Source organism: Pocillopora damicornis, chromosome 9 (assembly GCF_964200805.1).
Source record: "Pocillopora damicornis chromosome 9, jaPocDami1.2, whole genome shotgun sequence".
Taxonomy (NCBI): domain Eukaryota; kingdom Metazoa; phylum Cnidaria; class Anthozoa; order Scleractinia; family Pocilloporidae; genus Pocillopora; species Pocillopora damicornis.
In genome coordinates this window covers 6,156,619-6,175,852 of record NC_142678.1, presented here as the reverse complement: position 1 = coordinate 6,175,852, position 19,234 = coordinate 6,156,619, and the positions used below count along the sequence as shown (strand labels likewise).

The 19,234-nt window shown below is 36.2% G+C and overlaps 1 protein-coding gene and 1 long non-coding RNA gene across 7 annotated transcripts; one reads left to right on the top strand and one right to left on the bottom strand.

Annotated features, from left to right (window-relative positions):
- Positions 1-163: 163 nt before the first annotated feature.
- Positions 164-9,834, bottom strand: LOC149039829 (uncharacterized). Of its 2 annotated transcripts, XM_089182103.1 has the most exons (8): positions 9,348-9,539; positions 8,972-9,183; positions 6,614-6,710; positions 5,896-6,026; positions 4,845-4,941; positions 4,274-4,347; positions 3,598-3,727; positions 164-2,228 (listed from the first exon to the last, which is right to left on the bottom strand). In XM_089182103.1, exons 2-8 carry the CDS (start codon positions 9,076-9,078, stop codon positions 2,139-2,141), a joined length of 726 nt encoding a protein of 241 aa, XP_089038229.1. In that variant the 5' UTR covers positions 9,079-9,183; positions 9,348-9,539; the 3' UTR covers positions 164-2,138. The 2 variants fall into 2 exon arrangements, with proteins under 2 accessions (XP_089038229.1, XP_089038228.1); XM_089182102.1 differs by lacking the exon at positions 8,972-9,183 and having other exon boundaries at positions 9,348-9,834.
- A 157-nt stretch (positions 9,835-9,991) lies between these two features.
- LOC149039828 (uncharacterized) lies at positions 9,992-17,335 on the top strand. 5 transcript variants are annotated; one of them, XR_016179681.1, is made up of 6 exons: positions 9,992-10,207; positions 11,119-11,171; positions 13,638-13,841; positions 14,478-14,671; positions 14,970-15,040; positions 15,615-17,335. It is a non-coding gene; the product is annotated as an uncharacterized LOC149039828 (long non-coding RNA). The 5 variants fall into 5 exon arrangements; XR_016179680.1 differs by having other exon boundaries at positions 14,475-14,671; XR_016179679.1 differs by lacking the exon at positions 9,992-10,207 and having other exon boundaries at positions 11,119-12,780; positions 14,475-14,671.
- The last annotated feature ends 1,899 nt before the right edge of the window (positions 17,336-19,234 follow it).

Here is a 19,234-nt window from a genome sequence, read left to right as displayed (position 1 = left end):
ATGGGTTTGGATGTATTAATGAGGGACAATGAGGCAGTAGGTGTGAATATATTAACTTAAGTCTATGGTAGCGGGGAGGCGTCAGATGTTCTTTAGACAAAACTTGTTTTCGTGACGGCATTACGAATGTTTGCTTTCAAAAACAACAATTTTGAGGCTAATATGAGGCGGAATTTAAGCTGTTTTTATTTATAGATTTCATAAAGCATAGCCATTTTTTATTTGCCTGTTAAATATTTTAAATAAGCGCTCGATTAAGCGCAATTTTTTATTAAAAAACGGCGATTTTTTGAAGGTTTGAACAAAGACGTAAAAAAAAATTCAACTTCTTGAAAACAAAGCAAATAGTCCCAAAGGTAATCTATTATTTGCGCTATTGTTTTCTTCTAACAAAGGACTGTATGCATAATGAAGTATGGGGCTGTTCGGAAACTTTTCCTATAACGTTGCTGAGCATTTTCGTTATTATATCTCTGAAGTATTTGTCATCTAATCTCTTTCAGGTGCTAGTTAATAGCTTAAAAGAACTATTGACAGCCGCCATATTTGATATTAACCTATCACCACCCCCTTGGTAAGAGTTTATCCATCTCCCCAGCCTTCCTTAGGTTTTGGAATTCCAAGATGGCGGTCATTCGTAACTATTCATAGCGTGGAATATTTCAGACATATAATCCGGTATATATACGAACTTGACCGTCATTTTGACGTCCTATCCACATGCGGTATGAAGTAAATTCGGCCCAGATTGCATAGCATCTTCGATCCCACCTATTCTACACGCTATTTGGTCGTTTCAGTAGCTATTCGAATGTGAAAAAAGAGCGCTCTCTCTCTCTCTCTCTCTCTCTCTCTCTCTCTCTCTCTCTCTCTCTCTCTCTCTCTCTCTCTCTCTCTCTCTCTCTCTCTCTCTCTCTCTCTCTCTCTCTCATTGACCCTGTTCCCAACCCACGAGGTGGGGTATCAGATAAGGTATGGGTAGATATGGCAGACTTGGGTCTTTCACTTTGGCTCCGTTCGTGCCTTTACCACTAGGATACAAGGAAATAGAAAAGGTTGGTATACAAGCCACTTCTTTCTCATGAATTCCCTGACGCCATGAGTTGTTCAGTAAAGAAAAGAAACTGAGGTGCTGGAGATTATGATCCGCCTAGACGGAGGGCTAACACTCGATGCGTCAGCTTTGAAGCTCAATTCACATTAGCAACTCAATTACCCTGTTCAGTATTAGATTGCAGATTTGAGATATAAGCGATCGTCGCAGCTATGAACACTACTGAACTAGTAGTTGAAATGAGAACAGAAAAAAATTCAGGCTCGTAAGGGATTTAAATCCATGACCACTGCGATACCGGTGCAGCGCTCTACCAGCTGAGCTAACAAGCTAACTGGGAGCTGGTTATAATGTTGGATCCAAATAAACCTTCCAAGTGGTGAATAATTACTGGAAATATATGAAAATTATACATGTGCACTGCGGTGAAGAAATGAGATATAAGCGATCCTCGCAGCTATTAACACTACTGAACTAGTAGTTGGAAAATGGGACAAGAATAAAAAAAAAATTGGTACACAAGGCGCAGCCGAGTGTGTCACCAATATACTTCCTACATTTTGACGTCTTTTGAGATCTATTGCTGTACCCTCGGCAACAAGCAAAATTCTCCGACCCCCCCCCCCCCCAACAGATAATGAGCGGTCCCTAATTATTTTAAATAATGATATTAACAATAATAATAATAGTAATAATAATGATAATAATAATAATAATAATAATAATAATAACAATTAAACATGTATACAGTGCTAAGACTACGCAAATATCCATAAGTAATTTACAATAAATTGGGCATTATAAATGAGTACTGAACGCTCTCCTGAAAAGAAATGTTTTGAGTCGTTTCTTAAAAGTAGCAAGGCTGCTACAGAATCACAAAAGCGGGGCCACTGAGCTACAAAAAAAAATGTTTAACGGCATTTTTTTCCTAAACCCTAACTTAATCTTCTAGGCTGACCACAAAAGCAACGCATAAAAAGTCTTAACTTATCGCGTTCATTACCCTGCGCGTAAGTCACATAATAATTCGCAAATGTTATCACTACAGTAAAAAAAAAAGAAAAGAAATTTAAGTATAATCTTATATTTCAGCATAGGAGTCCCCTTTGAACTTCATAGACACACGTCTACAACAGCCAGCTATTCCCTGAAATGTCAAAACACAGCCATCCTGTAAAAGAAAAGGGGAAACGGACAGTAAAAAGTGACGAATCAGTCTTCACGGGTCAATTAACAATTGGTTCACACGTCAGCGTGCGTTCATCGAGATATGAAGCAAGCGGGAAGTTTGGAGAGCACGAAAGATGCGTAAGAGTTGCTCTCGGCCACGCCTCGAGCAACTTTAGCTTCTTGAGTGCTCTCTAAACTTCCTAAGTGCTATATATCTCGATGAACGCACAGCTGACGTATGAACCAATTGTTTGATAACATTTTCAACCCGACGGAAAATTTTTTTCTCGAGGGATTTGCTTGCTGAAGTCATGAGCGTGCACAATAGGAATATGAACCACGCTCACGCAATTGAATTTGATTAGACAAATTTACTAGCTATGTCATGACAACACTTAAGATCAATGTAAAGAGAAATGAGGTAGATTCTATCATAAGGAAGGAATATCCCCATAGATTTGCCGTGCTACCAACATGAGGCTTTGAGGCCCAGTTGATAATAGCACTTAGACGAAAACTGAAAGGTAATGGTTTGTTCCTGGTTGATACCAGACTTTCCTAAAGTTATCAAGTTTTCCGCAGTGATATCGTTGCAATTAACTTCTGAAGATCTTGTCTTTTTAATGTCATCCTCACATACAGAATATGATTTATTTCAAGACACACATTTGGGAAAAGACATCATCTCGATTATTAGTGATATCTCAAAGTTGAAAATGGATACAGGGCACGTTCGGTTTGATTCAGTGCGGGCCGTTGACTTCGGACACAAAATCGCCTGAACATTTTGACCAAATCTAAGCATTTAAAATAACATTTTCATTTCAAGAAATTTAAAATCTAAAGCCATTTTATAAAGGTTTGAAAGAAAATTTAAAATAAAACAAAACAAAACAAAAATACAATCGTTTCGTATGCAATTAGACAGGATTTTCTCGAGTAAGCGGCTCATTTATTTCAACCACAGGTCACCCAAGCTTGCAGAATAAACCTCCGTAAATATGCACATATTTAATATAAAGATTTGTATGGAAATGAACGGTTGCACCCTTAGTTTTTAACGAAAACAAAACGTTCCTCGTTCCTTGCATCATGTGGGTTTTCCGGGCTGGTTTAGGGCTGTTTAGCTCAGTTTTTTGTTCATTTGCTCTGCGTTATTTAGAGGGCTACCAGTGACTTGAATAAAGAGGCTATAAAATTTTCGACACAAATGGCAGCATTTTCATTATGGAGGTCGAACCTCAGTAGAATGCATGTGTTTAAATGACCCACAAAGAGAAAACACAAAAAAGGAACCAAACAAACAAAGAAAACAACAAAAGGAAACATTTCAAAGATTTCACTCATCTTACCATAAACTCTAGACTCACCTTGACTAAAAATGGGACATCGCCCCAGAAAGAATGATTAGGGATCATTTCAGGAAAACTGCTGACACCCTTATGAATTTTATTATATAACAACCCCGCGATGAAATAGATTAGTACCAATGGAAAGAACCTACAAGAGAAACAGCAAACATTATTACTTAATATAGAAATCCCCCAAACTAAATATTCTAAGGTCGGCATTGAATTATTTTAACTCAGGATCCCTTTGAACAGAAAGGTCAGAATTCACGGAACATTTTTCCAAAACTGCTAACGATGCCATTTTGAAACACCGTCCACCCCAGGGAGACAAGGTTGTTTAACAAAGAGATTCCGTGTTTCCGTATGTCTGTCTAGTAATAAACCGACGTCAAAATATGGTAATAACAAAAATGTGGCACACGAGGCCCAGCCAAATGTGTTACTGAAGTTCTTACAACATTTTGGCGTCTTCCTTGATCTATTACATGAAATGTAAACATCCATAGCAACATGCTACCTAAATTCAATAACGTTGTTTATGATGACGTCATCAATACCTTCAGTTGTTACACTTCCCCAAAGACGCAGCATCTCATTTTAGTTAGAGAATTAACCCCTTTATTCATTGCATAAATGCATTTAATTTTATCTAAGCTGCAAGGTTGAGTTACGGATGCTGAGTCGCCTTACGTACACTATGAGAAGAATACTGCCAGTACTTAGTCCTCCACTCTCGAAACAAGCATATTTGGTAGAAAACGTTGCTGTCTATGGAGAAAGGAAACCAGAACAGTTCAGTATATTTATAACCCTTTGCACCCTAACATCAGTATGCATATTCTTCATACTGTTCTCTGAACATTTCCTAAGATGCCGAGGAGGAGAATTAGTTTAGCAATCAAGAGCTTCTTTAGTTGGTGATCATTTCCTTTATTCTTATGACCTAAATGTTTGATTCTGGGTTGATTTGTGAGGGGAAATTAGATGCTAGTCACGCTTAGGGGTTAAAGGGTTAAACCAAACAGACATTTGAATAACAAAGAGAAGGGAATATACAAGGAGGTCTGAGATAAACATTACAGAACAAAAAAGAGCAAAATAAATAGATGCACTACAAACGAAGCTGAAAGAGTCATGGCAATTTGGTGCCCCATATCAGAAAATGAACATCGATGTGATTTCAATCCTTTGAGTGTGCATGAATCTCTTTCTCAATTGGCAATAGAAGCACATAGTCATACACTCCAAATAGGCCTGGTACTTACATAAGATGACGCTGTAGAATTTATTTTGTCCTCAACAAATGGACTAAACGTTCCTTTTTTTTGAGATTGGTCACACTTCAACTTAATGGTTGCTTTTCTGAAAAGAAATACAACAATAATGACAATAATAGTAATAATAATAATATTTATTGATTTGTATTACACAAATATCAATCCAGGAAAAGAAATTTTCACCTGCGCATTACATCTACATTAATTGCCATCATTCTTACCTTACTTTATAAACATAAATGCACTGAAGAGCCTCTGACAGCCCTGAAGAGTGCTCTAATTTACACTGTGACTTTGGATCCCAGCTTACTGGCGAAGTATTTGAGACTAAAATTTCATCTTAGCAAATTAAGACCCAACAAAAGTCTGAACTTTATCATAACAACAGCTGTCTCTGTAACAGCCGGCAAATACCTGTGCCCTGAATCAGTAGGATAAGTAGTCTTCCTATATTTTTTCAGGTGAAGCAACACAAGGAAAAGTTTGGCAAGATTACATCCTTTAACTTGTGTTCCAGTGGTTTCATGGAGAGTCTGCCCATATAGTAAATATATTTTAATAAATACTCACAAGTAGGTAGTATCATAAAAATTAATAATCAAACAAGTGAGCATAGTGAACAAGTGAGATTTCTGAAACAAACCAAAAATTGTGCAACCACTACTACCAACAGACTTAAATGGCAATATATTCTTAAACAAATTCAAGTTAAAGGTTTATTAATTGATCATGATTAGATGTAACGTTTACCTCCCACATGAAAAAGGCAATATGGGCCATCTGATTCACTTCTTGAAATGAATGAAAATCTATTTTGTGTCTTTTCAGAGTGTAAATCTCAGTAATACTATGTAAAACTATAATAAATTAGTCTTTTAAAAGAAATCAAATAGCATGCATACTGTCTAAGCCACATGAAGGTTTTTGTAAATGCTATCACATGATCACTTTTATCCTTGATTTGCATGTCACAATATTTTGTTGGGTAAATAAAATCAAATTTCTAAATCAAAGTAAATTCTAAGTCATGACCAGTTACCTTGTGAATGTTGATGGTGATGTAACGGTAACTGAAGCGTATATTATACTTATGCCACCATCACTGTTTTCATCAAAGCTGCTCACTTCCTTTGCAACTGGGTAATATTTACCACCTGCTTTCTGGCATAGCTAAAAAAAATGTAAAGAAAGGCAAAAGATGGGGAATAGAATCACTAAGGAGATGCAACACTTATGAAATCAGGTTAATAAGTAGGTTAACATAGCTTTAGACATGCAAGGAGAGTCTAACTTAAACCTATAACATACCACAGTCTGGTTTTTTCAATCATTATTCAGAATTACACCTAACACTCAATCAAATGTTTGATTTAATACAATTGTGGACATAAACAGGTTTTTATCAATAATTAATGAAAATCTAAAAGTTACCTCCAAGGGGAGAGGATATATACCTTCCAACCCCTTACTTTCATTTGCAACCAACATAGGTAGTTGTGAAGAACAGCTACCTTCTACTGATTGTTGGCTACTGAAAGGTTACCATTGGAACAAAAATTGTGATTGTATTTTACAGGTCAATGTCTGGTCAATTTGTGCCACTGTTGGCCAGATTAATTTAACAGATGAACTACTTACTTTCTTTTCTTTTAACAAAGCTGACTTAATGGCAGATAGCTACATAGGAGTATGCAATTTAAACTAGAGTTGCAAAATTCTAGTTTATCAAATTCAAAATCAAGTTGAAAATGACTCACCAAAGTATATTGACAACCATTCTCTTGACTGAACTTTGTGCAGGGATTCCAGCTATATGAATTTGGTGGGTCGTCTTTATCCTTCATGTCAGTGAAGCTGCATTATAATAGAGAGCATAATTTATATATCATCACTGAACTGACACAAAAAGTGAAACATGCATGTATGTAAATTCCATGGTGCCATGGATCTGTTCAGTAAAAGATCACAGATGACATCAAACCATAGAGAGAACAAAAAAGTGGCACACATCAGACACAGCCCAAGGTAACACTGATATTCACACTAGGAGTCTTCTAAGATAAATTACTGAACAGACACACAGCAAAATGGCATCTATTAATTTTACATAACAAAAAAGCAAAACATTTTTACTGGTCACATCATTTACCGTAATTTCCGGTCGATTACCCGCGGGTAATCTGTTGATTTTGCATTAAATCCGCGCCACTGCGGGTAATAGGGAGGTGCGGGTTATGTGACAATTTTAAATTCTTCTGGAAGTTGAATTGAAAAAATTTCTCACCTACCTGCGTTTCCACCTCTCAAATGAATTTTATTGTATCAAAAGTGCCACAAAGCGGCACGAAAACATGATGCCAACTCGAGTTTATTTCACGCATAATTAGTTGCGTGACAAACAAATTTTTATCGGCACGCGTGAAAACAAAACCTTGATGGTGACAAAAATAATCCAAGGATATCCGGCGCATCAGTAACAAATTTCCAGTTTTCACTAGCTTGAGCTAAAGAGAATTTTCCCGTTTTAAGGGACTTGTTAGGCCCAGTAGAACAGGAGATATCGATTTTTTTGAGAAATTGCCGCTAATAAAGCTAATATTGACACAGAATTGTGCACGTGTCTGAATCGAAAGACTGAAATGTATCGCCTTAATGTCACGTTTTCGCCACCGAAAAAGTTGAATAACAACGTGCGGGTTATCCACCGGTGCGGGTAATCCGTTGACTTTTGTTTTCGCCGTATGCAATAATCGGCCGGTGCGGGTAATCGGCCGTGCGGGTAATCGACCGGAAATTACGGTATGTGTCTGTCCACTGATAGATCTCAAAAAGATCTCACACACAAATCAAAATGCATGCCAATTCACCATATGATTATTATGTACAAGTATATTGATTTATAGTCTATTCAAATGCAGATATCCTTTCATAGTACAAAATTTAACTACTAATGAAGAGTCAAATAAGATGATCTCCTTCACCGACATTTTTAGCTAAATTCACCAGCCTTCAGCAGGATCACATACCAATAATTTACTGCCACATCACACCACTTAGTTACAAATTCAAACTTGTGCTGCATGAATTCTCTGAGTTTAGCAGTGGTAGATCCAGAGGAAGCGGTGTGTGAAGGATCCTGAGCCACCTCACATAAGATTTGTAGGTTTTAAATCATGTCTTATCTGACACCACAATTCTTGCAATGATTGAATTACAACTTACTATTCAATTGGCTGACTTTTGTTTCCTAGATGTTGTAGCAGCTAGTTTTTTTTTTTAATTCACTTATTATCGTATTTCAAATACAAATTACAGACATAGTGTTTTTAACAACTAGTTGCTACAAACAAACCTCTGTCTGTATGTATGTTTGTAGCAACTAGACATTGCATACTTAGGTGTGAAACACACCATTGCCTATAATTGCAAACCAGAAGCATTGACCAGCATTCAAATATTATACACATGATGAAAAAGTTGACCTAATGACATATGGCATGTAACCTTGAGTGAATTAAGGGAAGGGGGCACGAGTTGTTTAATAAGTAAATTCCTAGAAAACAAATGAAGAACTCTATGTTTACCAAATCAAAGTTTGGATGCCTTCCTTCCGAAACATTATTGGATCACCTAGTGTTATGGACTGCAAGGAATAATTCACATTTGTGTAATATTTCCTCCATGGAATCAAATCAGCAATCATTCTCTACTCAGATCCCCCCCTCTCCCCATCATGACCATAAATACTAGCAAATTGTAATTTGTTCAAAGTATTCGAGACATGAAGTGTACAGGGATTAATGTATCAATTCCATTATCCCACCCACCCTTCCCCTAAACCAACAATACCCCTAACTTGTTATTAGCTGACTGCGGTTAGGTTAGGGGAGGGGTAGAAGTAGAGTTGCCATGATACTGACATTGATCTATGGACAGAATCATGAAGTTCATCAATCCAGCATGCAGTCCTTTGCAAGCAACAGTGCCACTTAATCTATCTCAAATTATGCCATATAAATACCTGTACACATTTTCCATGATAACCTCTCTACGTTTAGCCTGCCCTTCCCGGTTTATTTTATTTCAAAATTACAGAAGACCCAGCTTCCCATTACCCTGTAGATTTTCCACTGACTGAGTCCTTGACATGAGTGGGTTCATGTGTGTACGTGTACATAGGAATTTCCTTGAACCACAACATATTACATACTATTTTGGGCATTGCGGCCGTACCACCCGATAAGGGCGTGCATTCGTCTGAGATCTTGCGATCGCTGTGAACCAAACACTTCGTACATGTCGCTAAGTTCCTGTCACAAAGAGTGCCCTACAACGAATAATTTTGAGACGAAATATTCCTCTGCCGATTGTTCAAAACTGTCGGTTAACGCAACGCTGGCGCAAGAACAGTCATTTAACTCTTAATACTCTCTTAAATTATTAAATTTTAGAGTATAAAAAGTGAAAGTTGTTCGATCGACGGAATTTTACCTGGGACCTGGGTTTTTACCCTGCAGTGACTCCAAGTTCAAGACTTTGCCATCACTCATGCGGCAAGAACAGTCACTTGTCTTCTCACAGGTAGCAGTGACTGCTCCTACATATCCAAGAAGGAACAAACAAACATATCGTAACAGCTTGCAGCCAGCCATAGCGGAACTTAGAAAAAGCCGGAAGAGTTGTGATGGAGTGGGACCAAGGAATGTATCAGACTGGGTAGGGACGGGAGGGATGGGGAAAAGAAATGAACATGACCTGATTCGACTCCTTCCTGCACGAACACGGGTCTACCTCGGCCACAACGTGTGTTAGTGCAGCGAGCTAAATAACAATCAAAATTCTCATAGCGTTGCTGCGCATTTTCATCATTATATCTCTGAAGTATTTGTCATCTAATCTAATTAGGAGGTGCTAGTTAATAGCTTACAAGAACTATTGACAGATTTCCAGATCGAGCCGTCATGGTTGATATTAACCTATCACCACCCCCTTGGTAAGACTTTATCCATCTCCCCAGCCTTCCTCAGGTTTTGGAATTCCAAGATGACGGCCATTACAGAATGGCTCCGATCTGTGATTGGATGATAAAAATAGTAAAAGTTAATAAGTTATATTTTAACTCCTTGCCCGTGACTATTGTTAACCGCGTATCTCGAAGCGGAACGATGAGATAGCAATGTGAAAACGCCGATCGGTGTTTTCACTCGCATTGTTATTTCATCTTTTACTGTGTTTATCATCCAATTACAGGTCGGAGCCATTCCTGTATTTAGTCGCTAGTACTGTAAAAAGGTCTATTTGACATTGCCTCATGGCTTTCCTTACTTTTCTGTTGGAGCTCGTACAATAAGGTAAGGTTTTCGTTGCACTTCATGCTAGTATTTTTTTTAATTTTAAATATTACAACCATTCTTCAAAGATCGCGTTCAAGTTTTGTGCTAAATTCCAGTAGATTTCATGTAGCTGCATGATACCTGGATTCATTGAATCCTTCTGTGTCGAGGACTGACTTTTTCATTTTGTTTGGGACATGCAACACTAGATATCACACGATTAAAAAACAGGACAGATCTCTTGTGATTTTCTTCCAGCCTCATAATAATTTGTATTATGTTACATGTAGCAATCTCATAGTGTTTACACTGATGGCTATTATGGGTACAGTGGAAGACATGTATTCATTGTAAATGTATGGGGCTACGCAAAAATTCAGATTGGATGTATGGTCGATGTTAAACTTCACATATCCTAGAAAGTTAACTTACAAACTGCTTACACATATGATGAAGATCAGGTCTCTTATAAAGGATAGGGTGCTGGCTCCTTATGCTCTCCAGCAAGTAACAGTTGGGTCATCATTCGATCTCTTTGCTCACCCAGAAGGGCACAAATTTGCAGCAAAATTACTCTACACTTAATAATATGTGCGTTTCTATTTAAATCAGTGGCTGACATTGCCACTTTCTTTCTTTTGATCTTTTTAGAAGAAAGCCCCTTGAACTAAATTACCACATTTTACATACTTTTTCAATTGTGTGTTACAAACATTAAAATGAAAAAAATACTAATTCATGCACAAATGAATACTTAATTCAATACAGACTATTGCCCATTATTAGTGATTATTGCTCCTACACTTGTTAGCAAGAACTTCGTCTTGTTGACATTCATTGTGAGTGTTTGGTGATCCATATATCAATGGAGACACTCTCTGCAACTATCTTTGTGAAGAAAATACCAATCCTTTCACCCATTCATACAGGCATGGATAAGAACCATCAGCAAAGCAAAGTAAACAAAAGTTCCGATGAGGTGGTAAGCTCTATTGTATACATTTTCTTAGCAAATTATGCACTAGTTATGAAAAGGTATGTGTTGTGCTTAATTTTTGTCCTAGGTGTAAAAATCAGTTTCCTTTGGTTTTGTGAATGATATATGAATGAAAAATGCATTTTGTGTAAAAAAAGATAAAATTTAGCTCCTAGCCTAAGTTATAGTGAGATGATATGTCACTATCAATTTGGCCTCTATTAAAAGTAAAATAATTAAACCAAGGATAAAACTAAACCGCAGCATACCTATACTAAACCCTCAGCCTATTGGGAATGTATCAATATTATTATTTTTTCTGGTGTTTATTTAATAGATTCAATCCACTTACAGACAAAGATGGTGTCTGTACATTTTACCTTTATTCTTAGGGTAAGACACATGTAGAAAGCAATATTTCACAAAGCAACAACATTATGTATGCAAATTTTAAATTTTTTCAAATTTTTTCTGCTTGAATTTTTGAGTGGTTCCAGGATTTTCTTGTGCAAAGAGTTCTAGGTGAATGTACCAGTCACCATGTTTTTTGGTATGATGGTTTACATTGATTGCTGTGCTCTACATTCATCATTGAAGTACCAATCAATTAATTCCTTTGCCATCAGTTATCACTTTAAATATACTGTGTCAGAAATCACAGCACTGTGCCCCAAAATGTAATGTTGTTCAGGACACAATTTCATATTTTTGAGCAAGGCAAAGGTAAAAATCAAACAAGACCACACAGACATCATCTATGATACAACATTGCTATGTATAATGTTTATATAGTTCATTCTGTAAAAGCTACTCTATTCATTAAATCAGTGTCGACACTCTCCCATGTAGCAGATATAATTTTTAGCCAACTTGAGAAATAGTGGCCTAAAATGGACCCTTTTGGACATCCAAACTTTTAAATTTCCAAGGAAAGGTTCCCTAGACTTTGTCGTCCAAGAGGGAATAAATGGCTGCCACACTGTCATTTTTGTCCCACCCAGCTGCTCAAATGTTGTCCCTCCTTTCCACAATCTTACCAAAGCCCCCATATGTGTAGTAATAAAAAAAATGAAGTGAAGTGTGCTATCTCAGCAAGAGATGATAATCATGCACACTTTTAAGTGAGTCATCCTAGCAGATGTTTGGCGAGGTATTGCATTCTGTGCTCAAAATCTAGTTCACATAGACCTGGGGAAAAAAGAATAGGGTGTAATAGTCAGGTCGGTGAATTGCCACAAGCTTTAGTTCAATACCACTACTCATTTGGTTATCTATCCTGCCAATACTCTTTCTGGTTATTTGGGTTTTTATGGAAACTCTTCTCATCAAGAAGAAGCATGGTATGTGTTTGCAAGTTGATAGAAAAGAAAAGTAAAAAAAAAAAAAAGAAAAGGAGGACCAGGATGGTACCAAAGACAGTGGTACATTTTTTTTTGCAGGGGGGTAGTTTTTTTTATTTTTGAATTAGGGTTCTAGCCTAAGTATGTCTAAGTTTTTACACTTGTTGTTTAGTCTTGTGATTTCTTGCTTTAGGAAGTGAGGTAAAATTATTTGAGTTTGTTTTTTTGTTACAACCCCTTGAGTCTAAATGGAAATAAAACAGATAAAATTGTTGGTAAGGAACATGTTACTTGCACTATAAAGTACTGAAAGTAATTTGTAACTCTCCACATTTGTTATTTACAATTGATATGCTTTGCACAGCTGTTGTGTGATAAGTGAAGAATTTAACTGTATTTTGAAAATTAAATCACTTTAAACTGCTGTGAAAGCTATTACTTTTATAGTTATAAAAGTATCAAAGGTAACCTCTCTGAGAACCTTCCCTAGTGTCAGTGTTATAGAGGTATCCTCTAAATATAGGTTAATTTATTAGAAAATGTGGGAAGAATAGTATGCAACTGAATGATGCAAGTTTCAGCCAGTTAAGGGTTCTTGCTTTTTTTATTGTGGTGCTAATGGTGTCTCAGTCAATTGCCAACTTGTTATTTAAGCACTAGTTGTGCTTGTTGATTATTTGGCTTTCCCTAATGTTTTTTTATCAGTGGAGCTAAAAGAAAAAGTTTGTGAGGCCATGCTTTAAAAAAATGACAGGAAGGCCTTAAAAGCTTACTTAGATCTTTATGAAGATGGAGGGTTATTTTATTGGCAGTTACATTTAAAGATAGGTTGCCAGGGCCACTTGCTAGGAGTAGATTTATAAGTTGAAAATACTACATCTGAGCTCAAATTTTGCACAGACATTATTCAAGTATGATGGAAATTTAAAAGCACATTCTTGTCTCATTCATAAGCAATGCTACATACTCCACAGGTGTCAAATTTATTAAATTTTGTGTTCAGAATTACTGTTGGCCTTGATAATTTTAACATTATACAACATTTAACATTATCTAACATTGTTTTTAACAAACAATAAAATTTTATGGTTTTGATCTGAGCAATTAAAAACATTATTGTCTTGTTTCCAAGGTTTCCAAGGAAGGTTTCTTCGCTTCATGCCTGGGTCCTGGGTCCTAAAACATTATTCTGTTTTATGGAAAATAATAGTTAACTTGAGCAGGAAAACTCCAATCAGCCTAGAGAGGCCAGAAAATAATTGTGCTTAGAAATAACAGTTACCTCCAGCTGGAAAACAAAAAAGACAGTACAGCTTGCAGGGGCTGGAAAATACAAGTAAGTACTGTAAAAGAATATTTATTCCTTGCTGGTAATCTCAGAACAGCTGTGTGGGGCTGGAAATTAACAGTTCTGGAATACAACAGTTAACTCCTGCTAAGAAACTGAGAACAGCTGAGAGGGGCTGGAAAATAACAGTGCTGGAATACAAGAGTTATCCACTGCTGGAATTCAGAAACAGGAAACTTTTAAATACTATCATGCTACAATACACTGAGCATGCAATAATATCTTCCATCGCCTCAACTCCAGTTACTTGTAGAAAGGTCATCTCTGAACCATTAAATAGGATCAGTTCTGCTTTACTAGTTATGTACAGTTTGCAATACATTAATGAAAGAAAAAATCTTTACCCTTTAACCCCTAAGAGTTCAGCCTCTAATTTCTCCTTACAATATCACCCCTGAATCAAACATTAAGGTCACAAGAATCAAGGAAATGATCAACAACTTATAAAGCTCTTGATTTTTAAACAAATTCTCCTTGTCAACAGCTCAGGAAATGTATAGAGAACGGTACGGAGAATATGCCTATTGATGTTAAGGTATAAAGGGTTAATCAATAAATGTATGTTAAAGGTAGCAATCATAGATAGCTATTACTTATTGACAAATATTATATTTTGTTTAGCAGATTGTAGCTTCAATGGATGCCAGAAATATGTTTATGAAAAACTGGCAGATACTGTTTTGTGCATTGTGCTGGTGGAGACAGCAGTGCAATAATAGGGGAAGATGGAATCAAGAAATGCAAAACAGGAGTGAGTCCATTTAGTCCTGAAAAAACCATGGAAGAAGTTTCTGCTGGTTTTGGTGTTGCTTATTCTGGTGAGTATGAATCAGGAGATTTTGAGGAGGATTATGACGATATGAATGATGATCTATTTGTTCCCCCCCCCTCCTCTTTCACCATTAGACATTCGACTACTGGACAAAGACACAGAGCTGTCAAATGAAAACAATATTCAAGTTAGTTAATAATTATGTTGACCATTTTCACTCTTTGTCTCTTTGTTTTTGTAAGATGAGTTTTTTGCTACATTGTTCCATAATTATTTATCTCTATAAACCTTGTTTGTTTTTTGTTATTTGCTAATGAAAGCATTGTGTGCTTTTTTTTTTATAGCTAGTGAACCAGATGATGAAGATTTTGTCCTGTTTGAGCTCCTCAAGCCTCCCAAAGATGCTTATTATAAGGTATGCAGAATTTGTGAGTGATTTATAGTTTTCTTCTGTTTAGGTTTTCTCTTACTTTATTATTATTATTATTATTATTATTATTATTATTATTACTTAAAACTATGCATAGATGTTCTTGTAACATGCTAAGTAGTTTAGGGGAATATCATTATTATTATCATTATTTTATACTATGCAGAGATGTTTTTGTAACATGCCAAGTAGTTTAGGGGAATATTATTATTATTATAATTACTATTACTATTATTATTACAACTATAATCACTATTACTTTTGTTTTATGTGTCCTTTGATGACCAGTTTTGGATGTTTTTTTATTGCCTTATGCTAAATTTGTTTGTTGGGTCAAGAGAAGGATGAGGTTGTTTTCATTGTCCCTTGAGTTAATTCATAGCATATTATCATTAACATACTGACACTTGGTTAGTAGTACTTCATTAGCAAAGAGGTCCAACCGACCTAATGAAAGTAGGCCAAATGTGCATTTTAGTACCAATTTGGTAAAGACAGTCTTTCATCAGCTGAGTGTCATTAAAGTTTCTTTTCTAATGGAGACTGATTTTCTTCACAGATTCCAACCCTACAGATTCTCTATTTGAAAGAAGGAATGTATCCCAAGGTCTTAACGCCATCACTGAGCAATATCTTTTCAAACTAAGGAAGGAGAAAGGGATAAATGTTCCAAGAGGGTGTTACCATGCAGTGATGACAACAGAAGAAATGGTAGATTTTGATTACTGGAGGCAGGTAAGGATGGGTAGGTTGAGACAAAGATTTTTCATTACAAGTGGGATAGAGCCTTGGAATTTTGAACCAAGGAGACCACAGAAGAGTTGATAGATGTGGCAATTATCTTAGAGCAAGTTGATAGCGATGGATGGGTCTTATTGAGCATTACAGAACAGCATCATTATGGAATGTGGAGAGACTGGAAATGGAGGCAACTTGAGGAGAAAGACTTTTTATAATTTTAAATAAAATCAGTAAAGGAAAGCTATTTGGCACAGTGTAATACTAATAATTAAACACCTAAAAGGTCATGTGTTCACTCTAACAGTTTCAACTGGGTTTTGAAGCATGCTTAATTCAAGTTATATCCAAAATTCCCCAGCTCCAAATTGTGAATAGTACCTAGACATGGCCAGAGAACATCAATAGAGAATGTGACCTCTTAAGCATGTTCACATCAGACCCATGAATCTGTCCACAAAACCTCCTTTGGAGTTTTTTAGTTCCAGAGTTTCATATCCAGTGCATTTCCAGAGCAGTAAAATTTTAAAAAATGACACAAACATTTAAATTGCAAAGAATTTGTTGAATATCTTTATGTTTACAGCAACCCATATAAAAAAGAAATCTTACCAACCATTGTGAGTGAATGGGTGAATAAAATAGCCTTGACTCCTCAATCAGGTGTCAACTTTATTTTATTCAAAAGTATATAAGGGCAAATTGGAAGGACAGAAAGAGTCACTTTCTGTAATCTGTCAAATAGTACTGAACAATTAGAGCCAAATAGTTGCAAGTGAGTAAAGGGATAGAATGGATTTATTGTGTATTAGTGCACTGTAGTCTACTTTATATTTCACAAATTCCGAAAAATCACCATTTCACCTGAAGTTATTTGCTTGAATTATTTGTACTGAAGATGTTTATTTCCGTGGAAGTGTTGCATGTTTAAGTACAACTGAAGGAGTTTTTTTCTTAAACTAACTATTTGTTTGTTAGATGAGCAATTTAAGTTTGAATTTTGAGTTAGATTAATTACGGTTTGCTCATGTGGTTAGAAAGAATATTTAGTAATCACTCCTTAGTGTTTATTTGTTCCAAACACTTACAGTGTATCTTATTTATCGAGATGATTTTATCAACAAAGGATATCATAGCAGGAAAAAGGTAACCAAAATTTATATGAAACATTAAAAAAGGAACAACTAGAGTGATTTTATTTAACCCATGAAATAGTATGTAAACAAACCTGTATGACACCAGCATGCATGTTTGATTGTTGGTTCTCCCCATGTTGTGTATGGAAAACATGACCTAAACCAAAAATTTTGTAATGCACAGTAGTTTATGACCAATTTCACCGGTTGGATAAAATCATTCTTCATATTCATCTACAATATCTTTTTGAGAAATAAACTGTGACAAAGCCTTGACTTAGTATTAGTATGAATAATAGTTATTTCTCAATTGTCTTCTTTCGTGATGCATGTTAATAGTGACAAGAAGGTAATGCTTGTTAATATTGTCATCTGTTAAAAATTTGATTAAATCTGAATTACTTAACTTTGGTTTTCTTTTTTTTTCTCATATAAGCATCCTGCATTTTGGGCAGATGTCCCTCTGGAATGAGATCCTTTTGGAATGGCTTCTTTTGCACTCAACCCTTCAAATATTCTGTTACAATGTTTTATCTGACGGTGCATAGAACCCGTAGTCCTCTATGTATATGTACACTTTGCTTGTCAAGCAAAGATAAATCAATAGTTTTCCGTCAATATATGCACATGCATCTGTGTATATAGCGACTTCTGGGAAAATTTCCAATTGTCTGAAAACTTTTTTTAACGCTAAATTGGCGTAAATTCCAAGGGTGTGAGTAATATACAGACCGGTCTCAACAATTAGAACATCACAGTGGTGAAACATAGCACCAAAACTTGCAGACTGATAAATATTTTATAGGGAAGGCCACATCCTCTTTTCCAGCGAAAAAATCTCGCGCGATAAATGGGAAACTTGTTAGGTCGCACGTGATCGGCCATTACGCACGTTGTTTCCGTGGATGGCAATGGCCGCCACAGGTGAGGAAGTATGTTTTGAGATTTTTTGGCTTTTCTTATGTACGTTGAAAACCTCGAAATGAACAAATCGCCAAAATGGGTTCTTTTCATCAAAGTAAGCGGTCAGATAACAAGCGATACACTGTGGAAGTAAGGTGAGGTATTTTTTTTGAGAATTTGACGTATTTTTTTATTCCTCAGAGCGATCGTAAATATGCCCATACAAACTCTTATAATTCCGCCTTGACTGTTATTGCGCAAGATGATCATCTCGCAGCTGGAGCTTGGGCCGCCTGTGATTTGATAAGTGAATTCGAGAAAAACGGGGTCAATTCTGAGCATTCATGCTGCAAGTGAATAATACCTGAAGTTCCCATTTGCTATTTTTACTCCGATTTTCCATTTTTTTTTCAGTGAATTTGATAAAAAACGGGATAAAATCTGAAAAGTTATCCTCCAAATGGAATAGATCCCAAGTTGCCATATCCAATCTACAACCCGATTTTCCATTTTTTTTTCAATGAATTCTAGAAAAACGAGATAAATTCTGTGAAATTCAACCTTTAGGTGGATTCTATCCTAGTGACTTGCTATAGCCACCTTTAGCCCCATTTTCGATTTAATCATTGTGTGAATTTGTCATAAACAGGGTAAAATAGGACAAATCCACCCAAAAGTGCAATAAATCCTACAATAATTTAGAAACAGTACTAAAAAAAAAACAGCTAAAATCTGCGGAACCGCTATAAAATCACAATCTACCACTTCAATTTTTTTAACGGAGGGCTCAGTGCGATACGGCAAAAACCCACAGTATTCAAAATAAACAACTGAAGGCCAAACTTCTGTGACTGAAGGAAGACTTCGTGACGCAGACAAATAATCACAACTTGGACTTCTCAGTCGATCTCACCTCCGGCAGATCAGGTGAAGTGTCAAAAATATATAATTTTATGTCGACGAACCATTACCTATGATCTTCAACTATTAAAGAAAATAAAGCAATTGTGATATGACGCCACACTGTGCTTTTGTCTTAGTTTGTGGCTAAAATGTTGTCATTGAAGTCGCAAGTCGAGCAATCAAGACTGTAAATAAAGCAAGGCTGCAAATAAAACGTGAACAATAACGCATCCTTTGGTCGAAAGTCGCTTTGTTATTCACGCACAGCAAATTGTTCTTCCACGTTTAGGTTTTAACAACGATGCGATCACTCTGCGTTAACGAAGGAACGATAGAACTTCAAGGAAAGCAATATGAGAGACCAATGATTCGGTTCGCAGTGATCATGCGAACAGCATGTTTTCCTCAGGTCAGTTACTGGAAAATACTGGTCAAATTTTCCACTTATCCCGACCCCCTTGAATGAGTACTTTTGCTTGAAGACATAACAACAACGGAG

What these genes read in the sequence shown, in the direction of transcription:
- LOC149039829 (XM_089182102.1), bottom strand. Translation starts at nt 9,508, where the DNA reads ATGGCTGGCTGCAAGCTGTTACGATATGTTTGTTTGTTCCTTCTTGGA. An exon ending in GGCAGTATTCTTCTCATAGT is followed by an intron (nt 3,728 to 4,273) that starts GTACGTAAGGCG and finishes TTTCTCTTGTAG; the next exon opens with GTTCTTTCCATTGGTACTAA. An exon ending in ATGTCCCATTTTTAGTCAAG is followed by an intron (nt 2,229 to 3,597) that starts GTGAGTCTAGAG and finishes TTTCTTTTACAG; the next exon opens with GATGGCTGTGTTTTGACATT.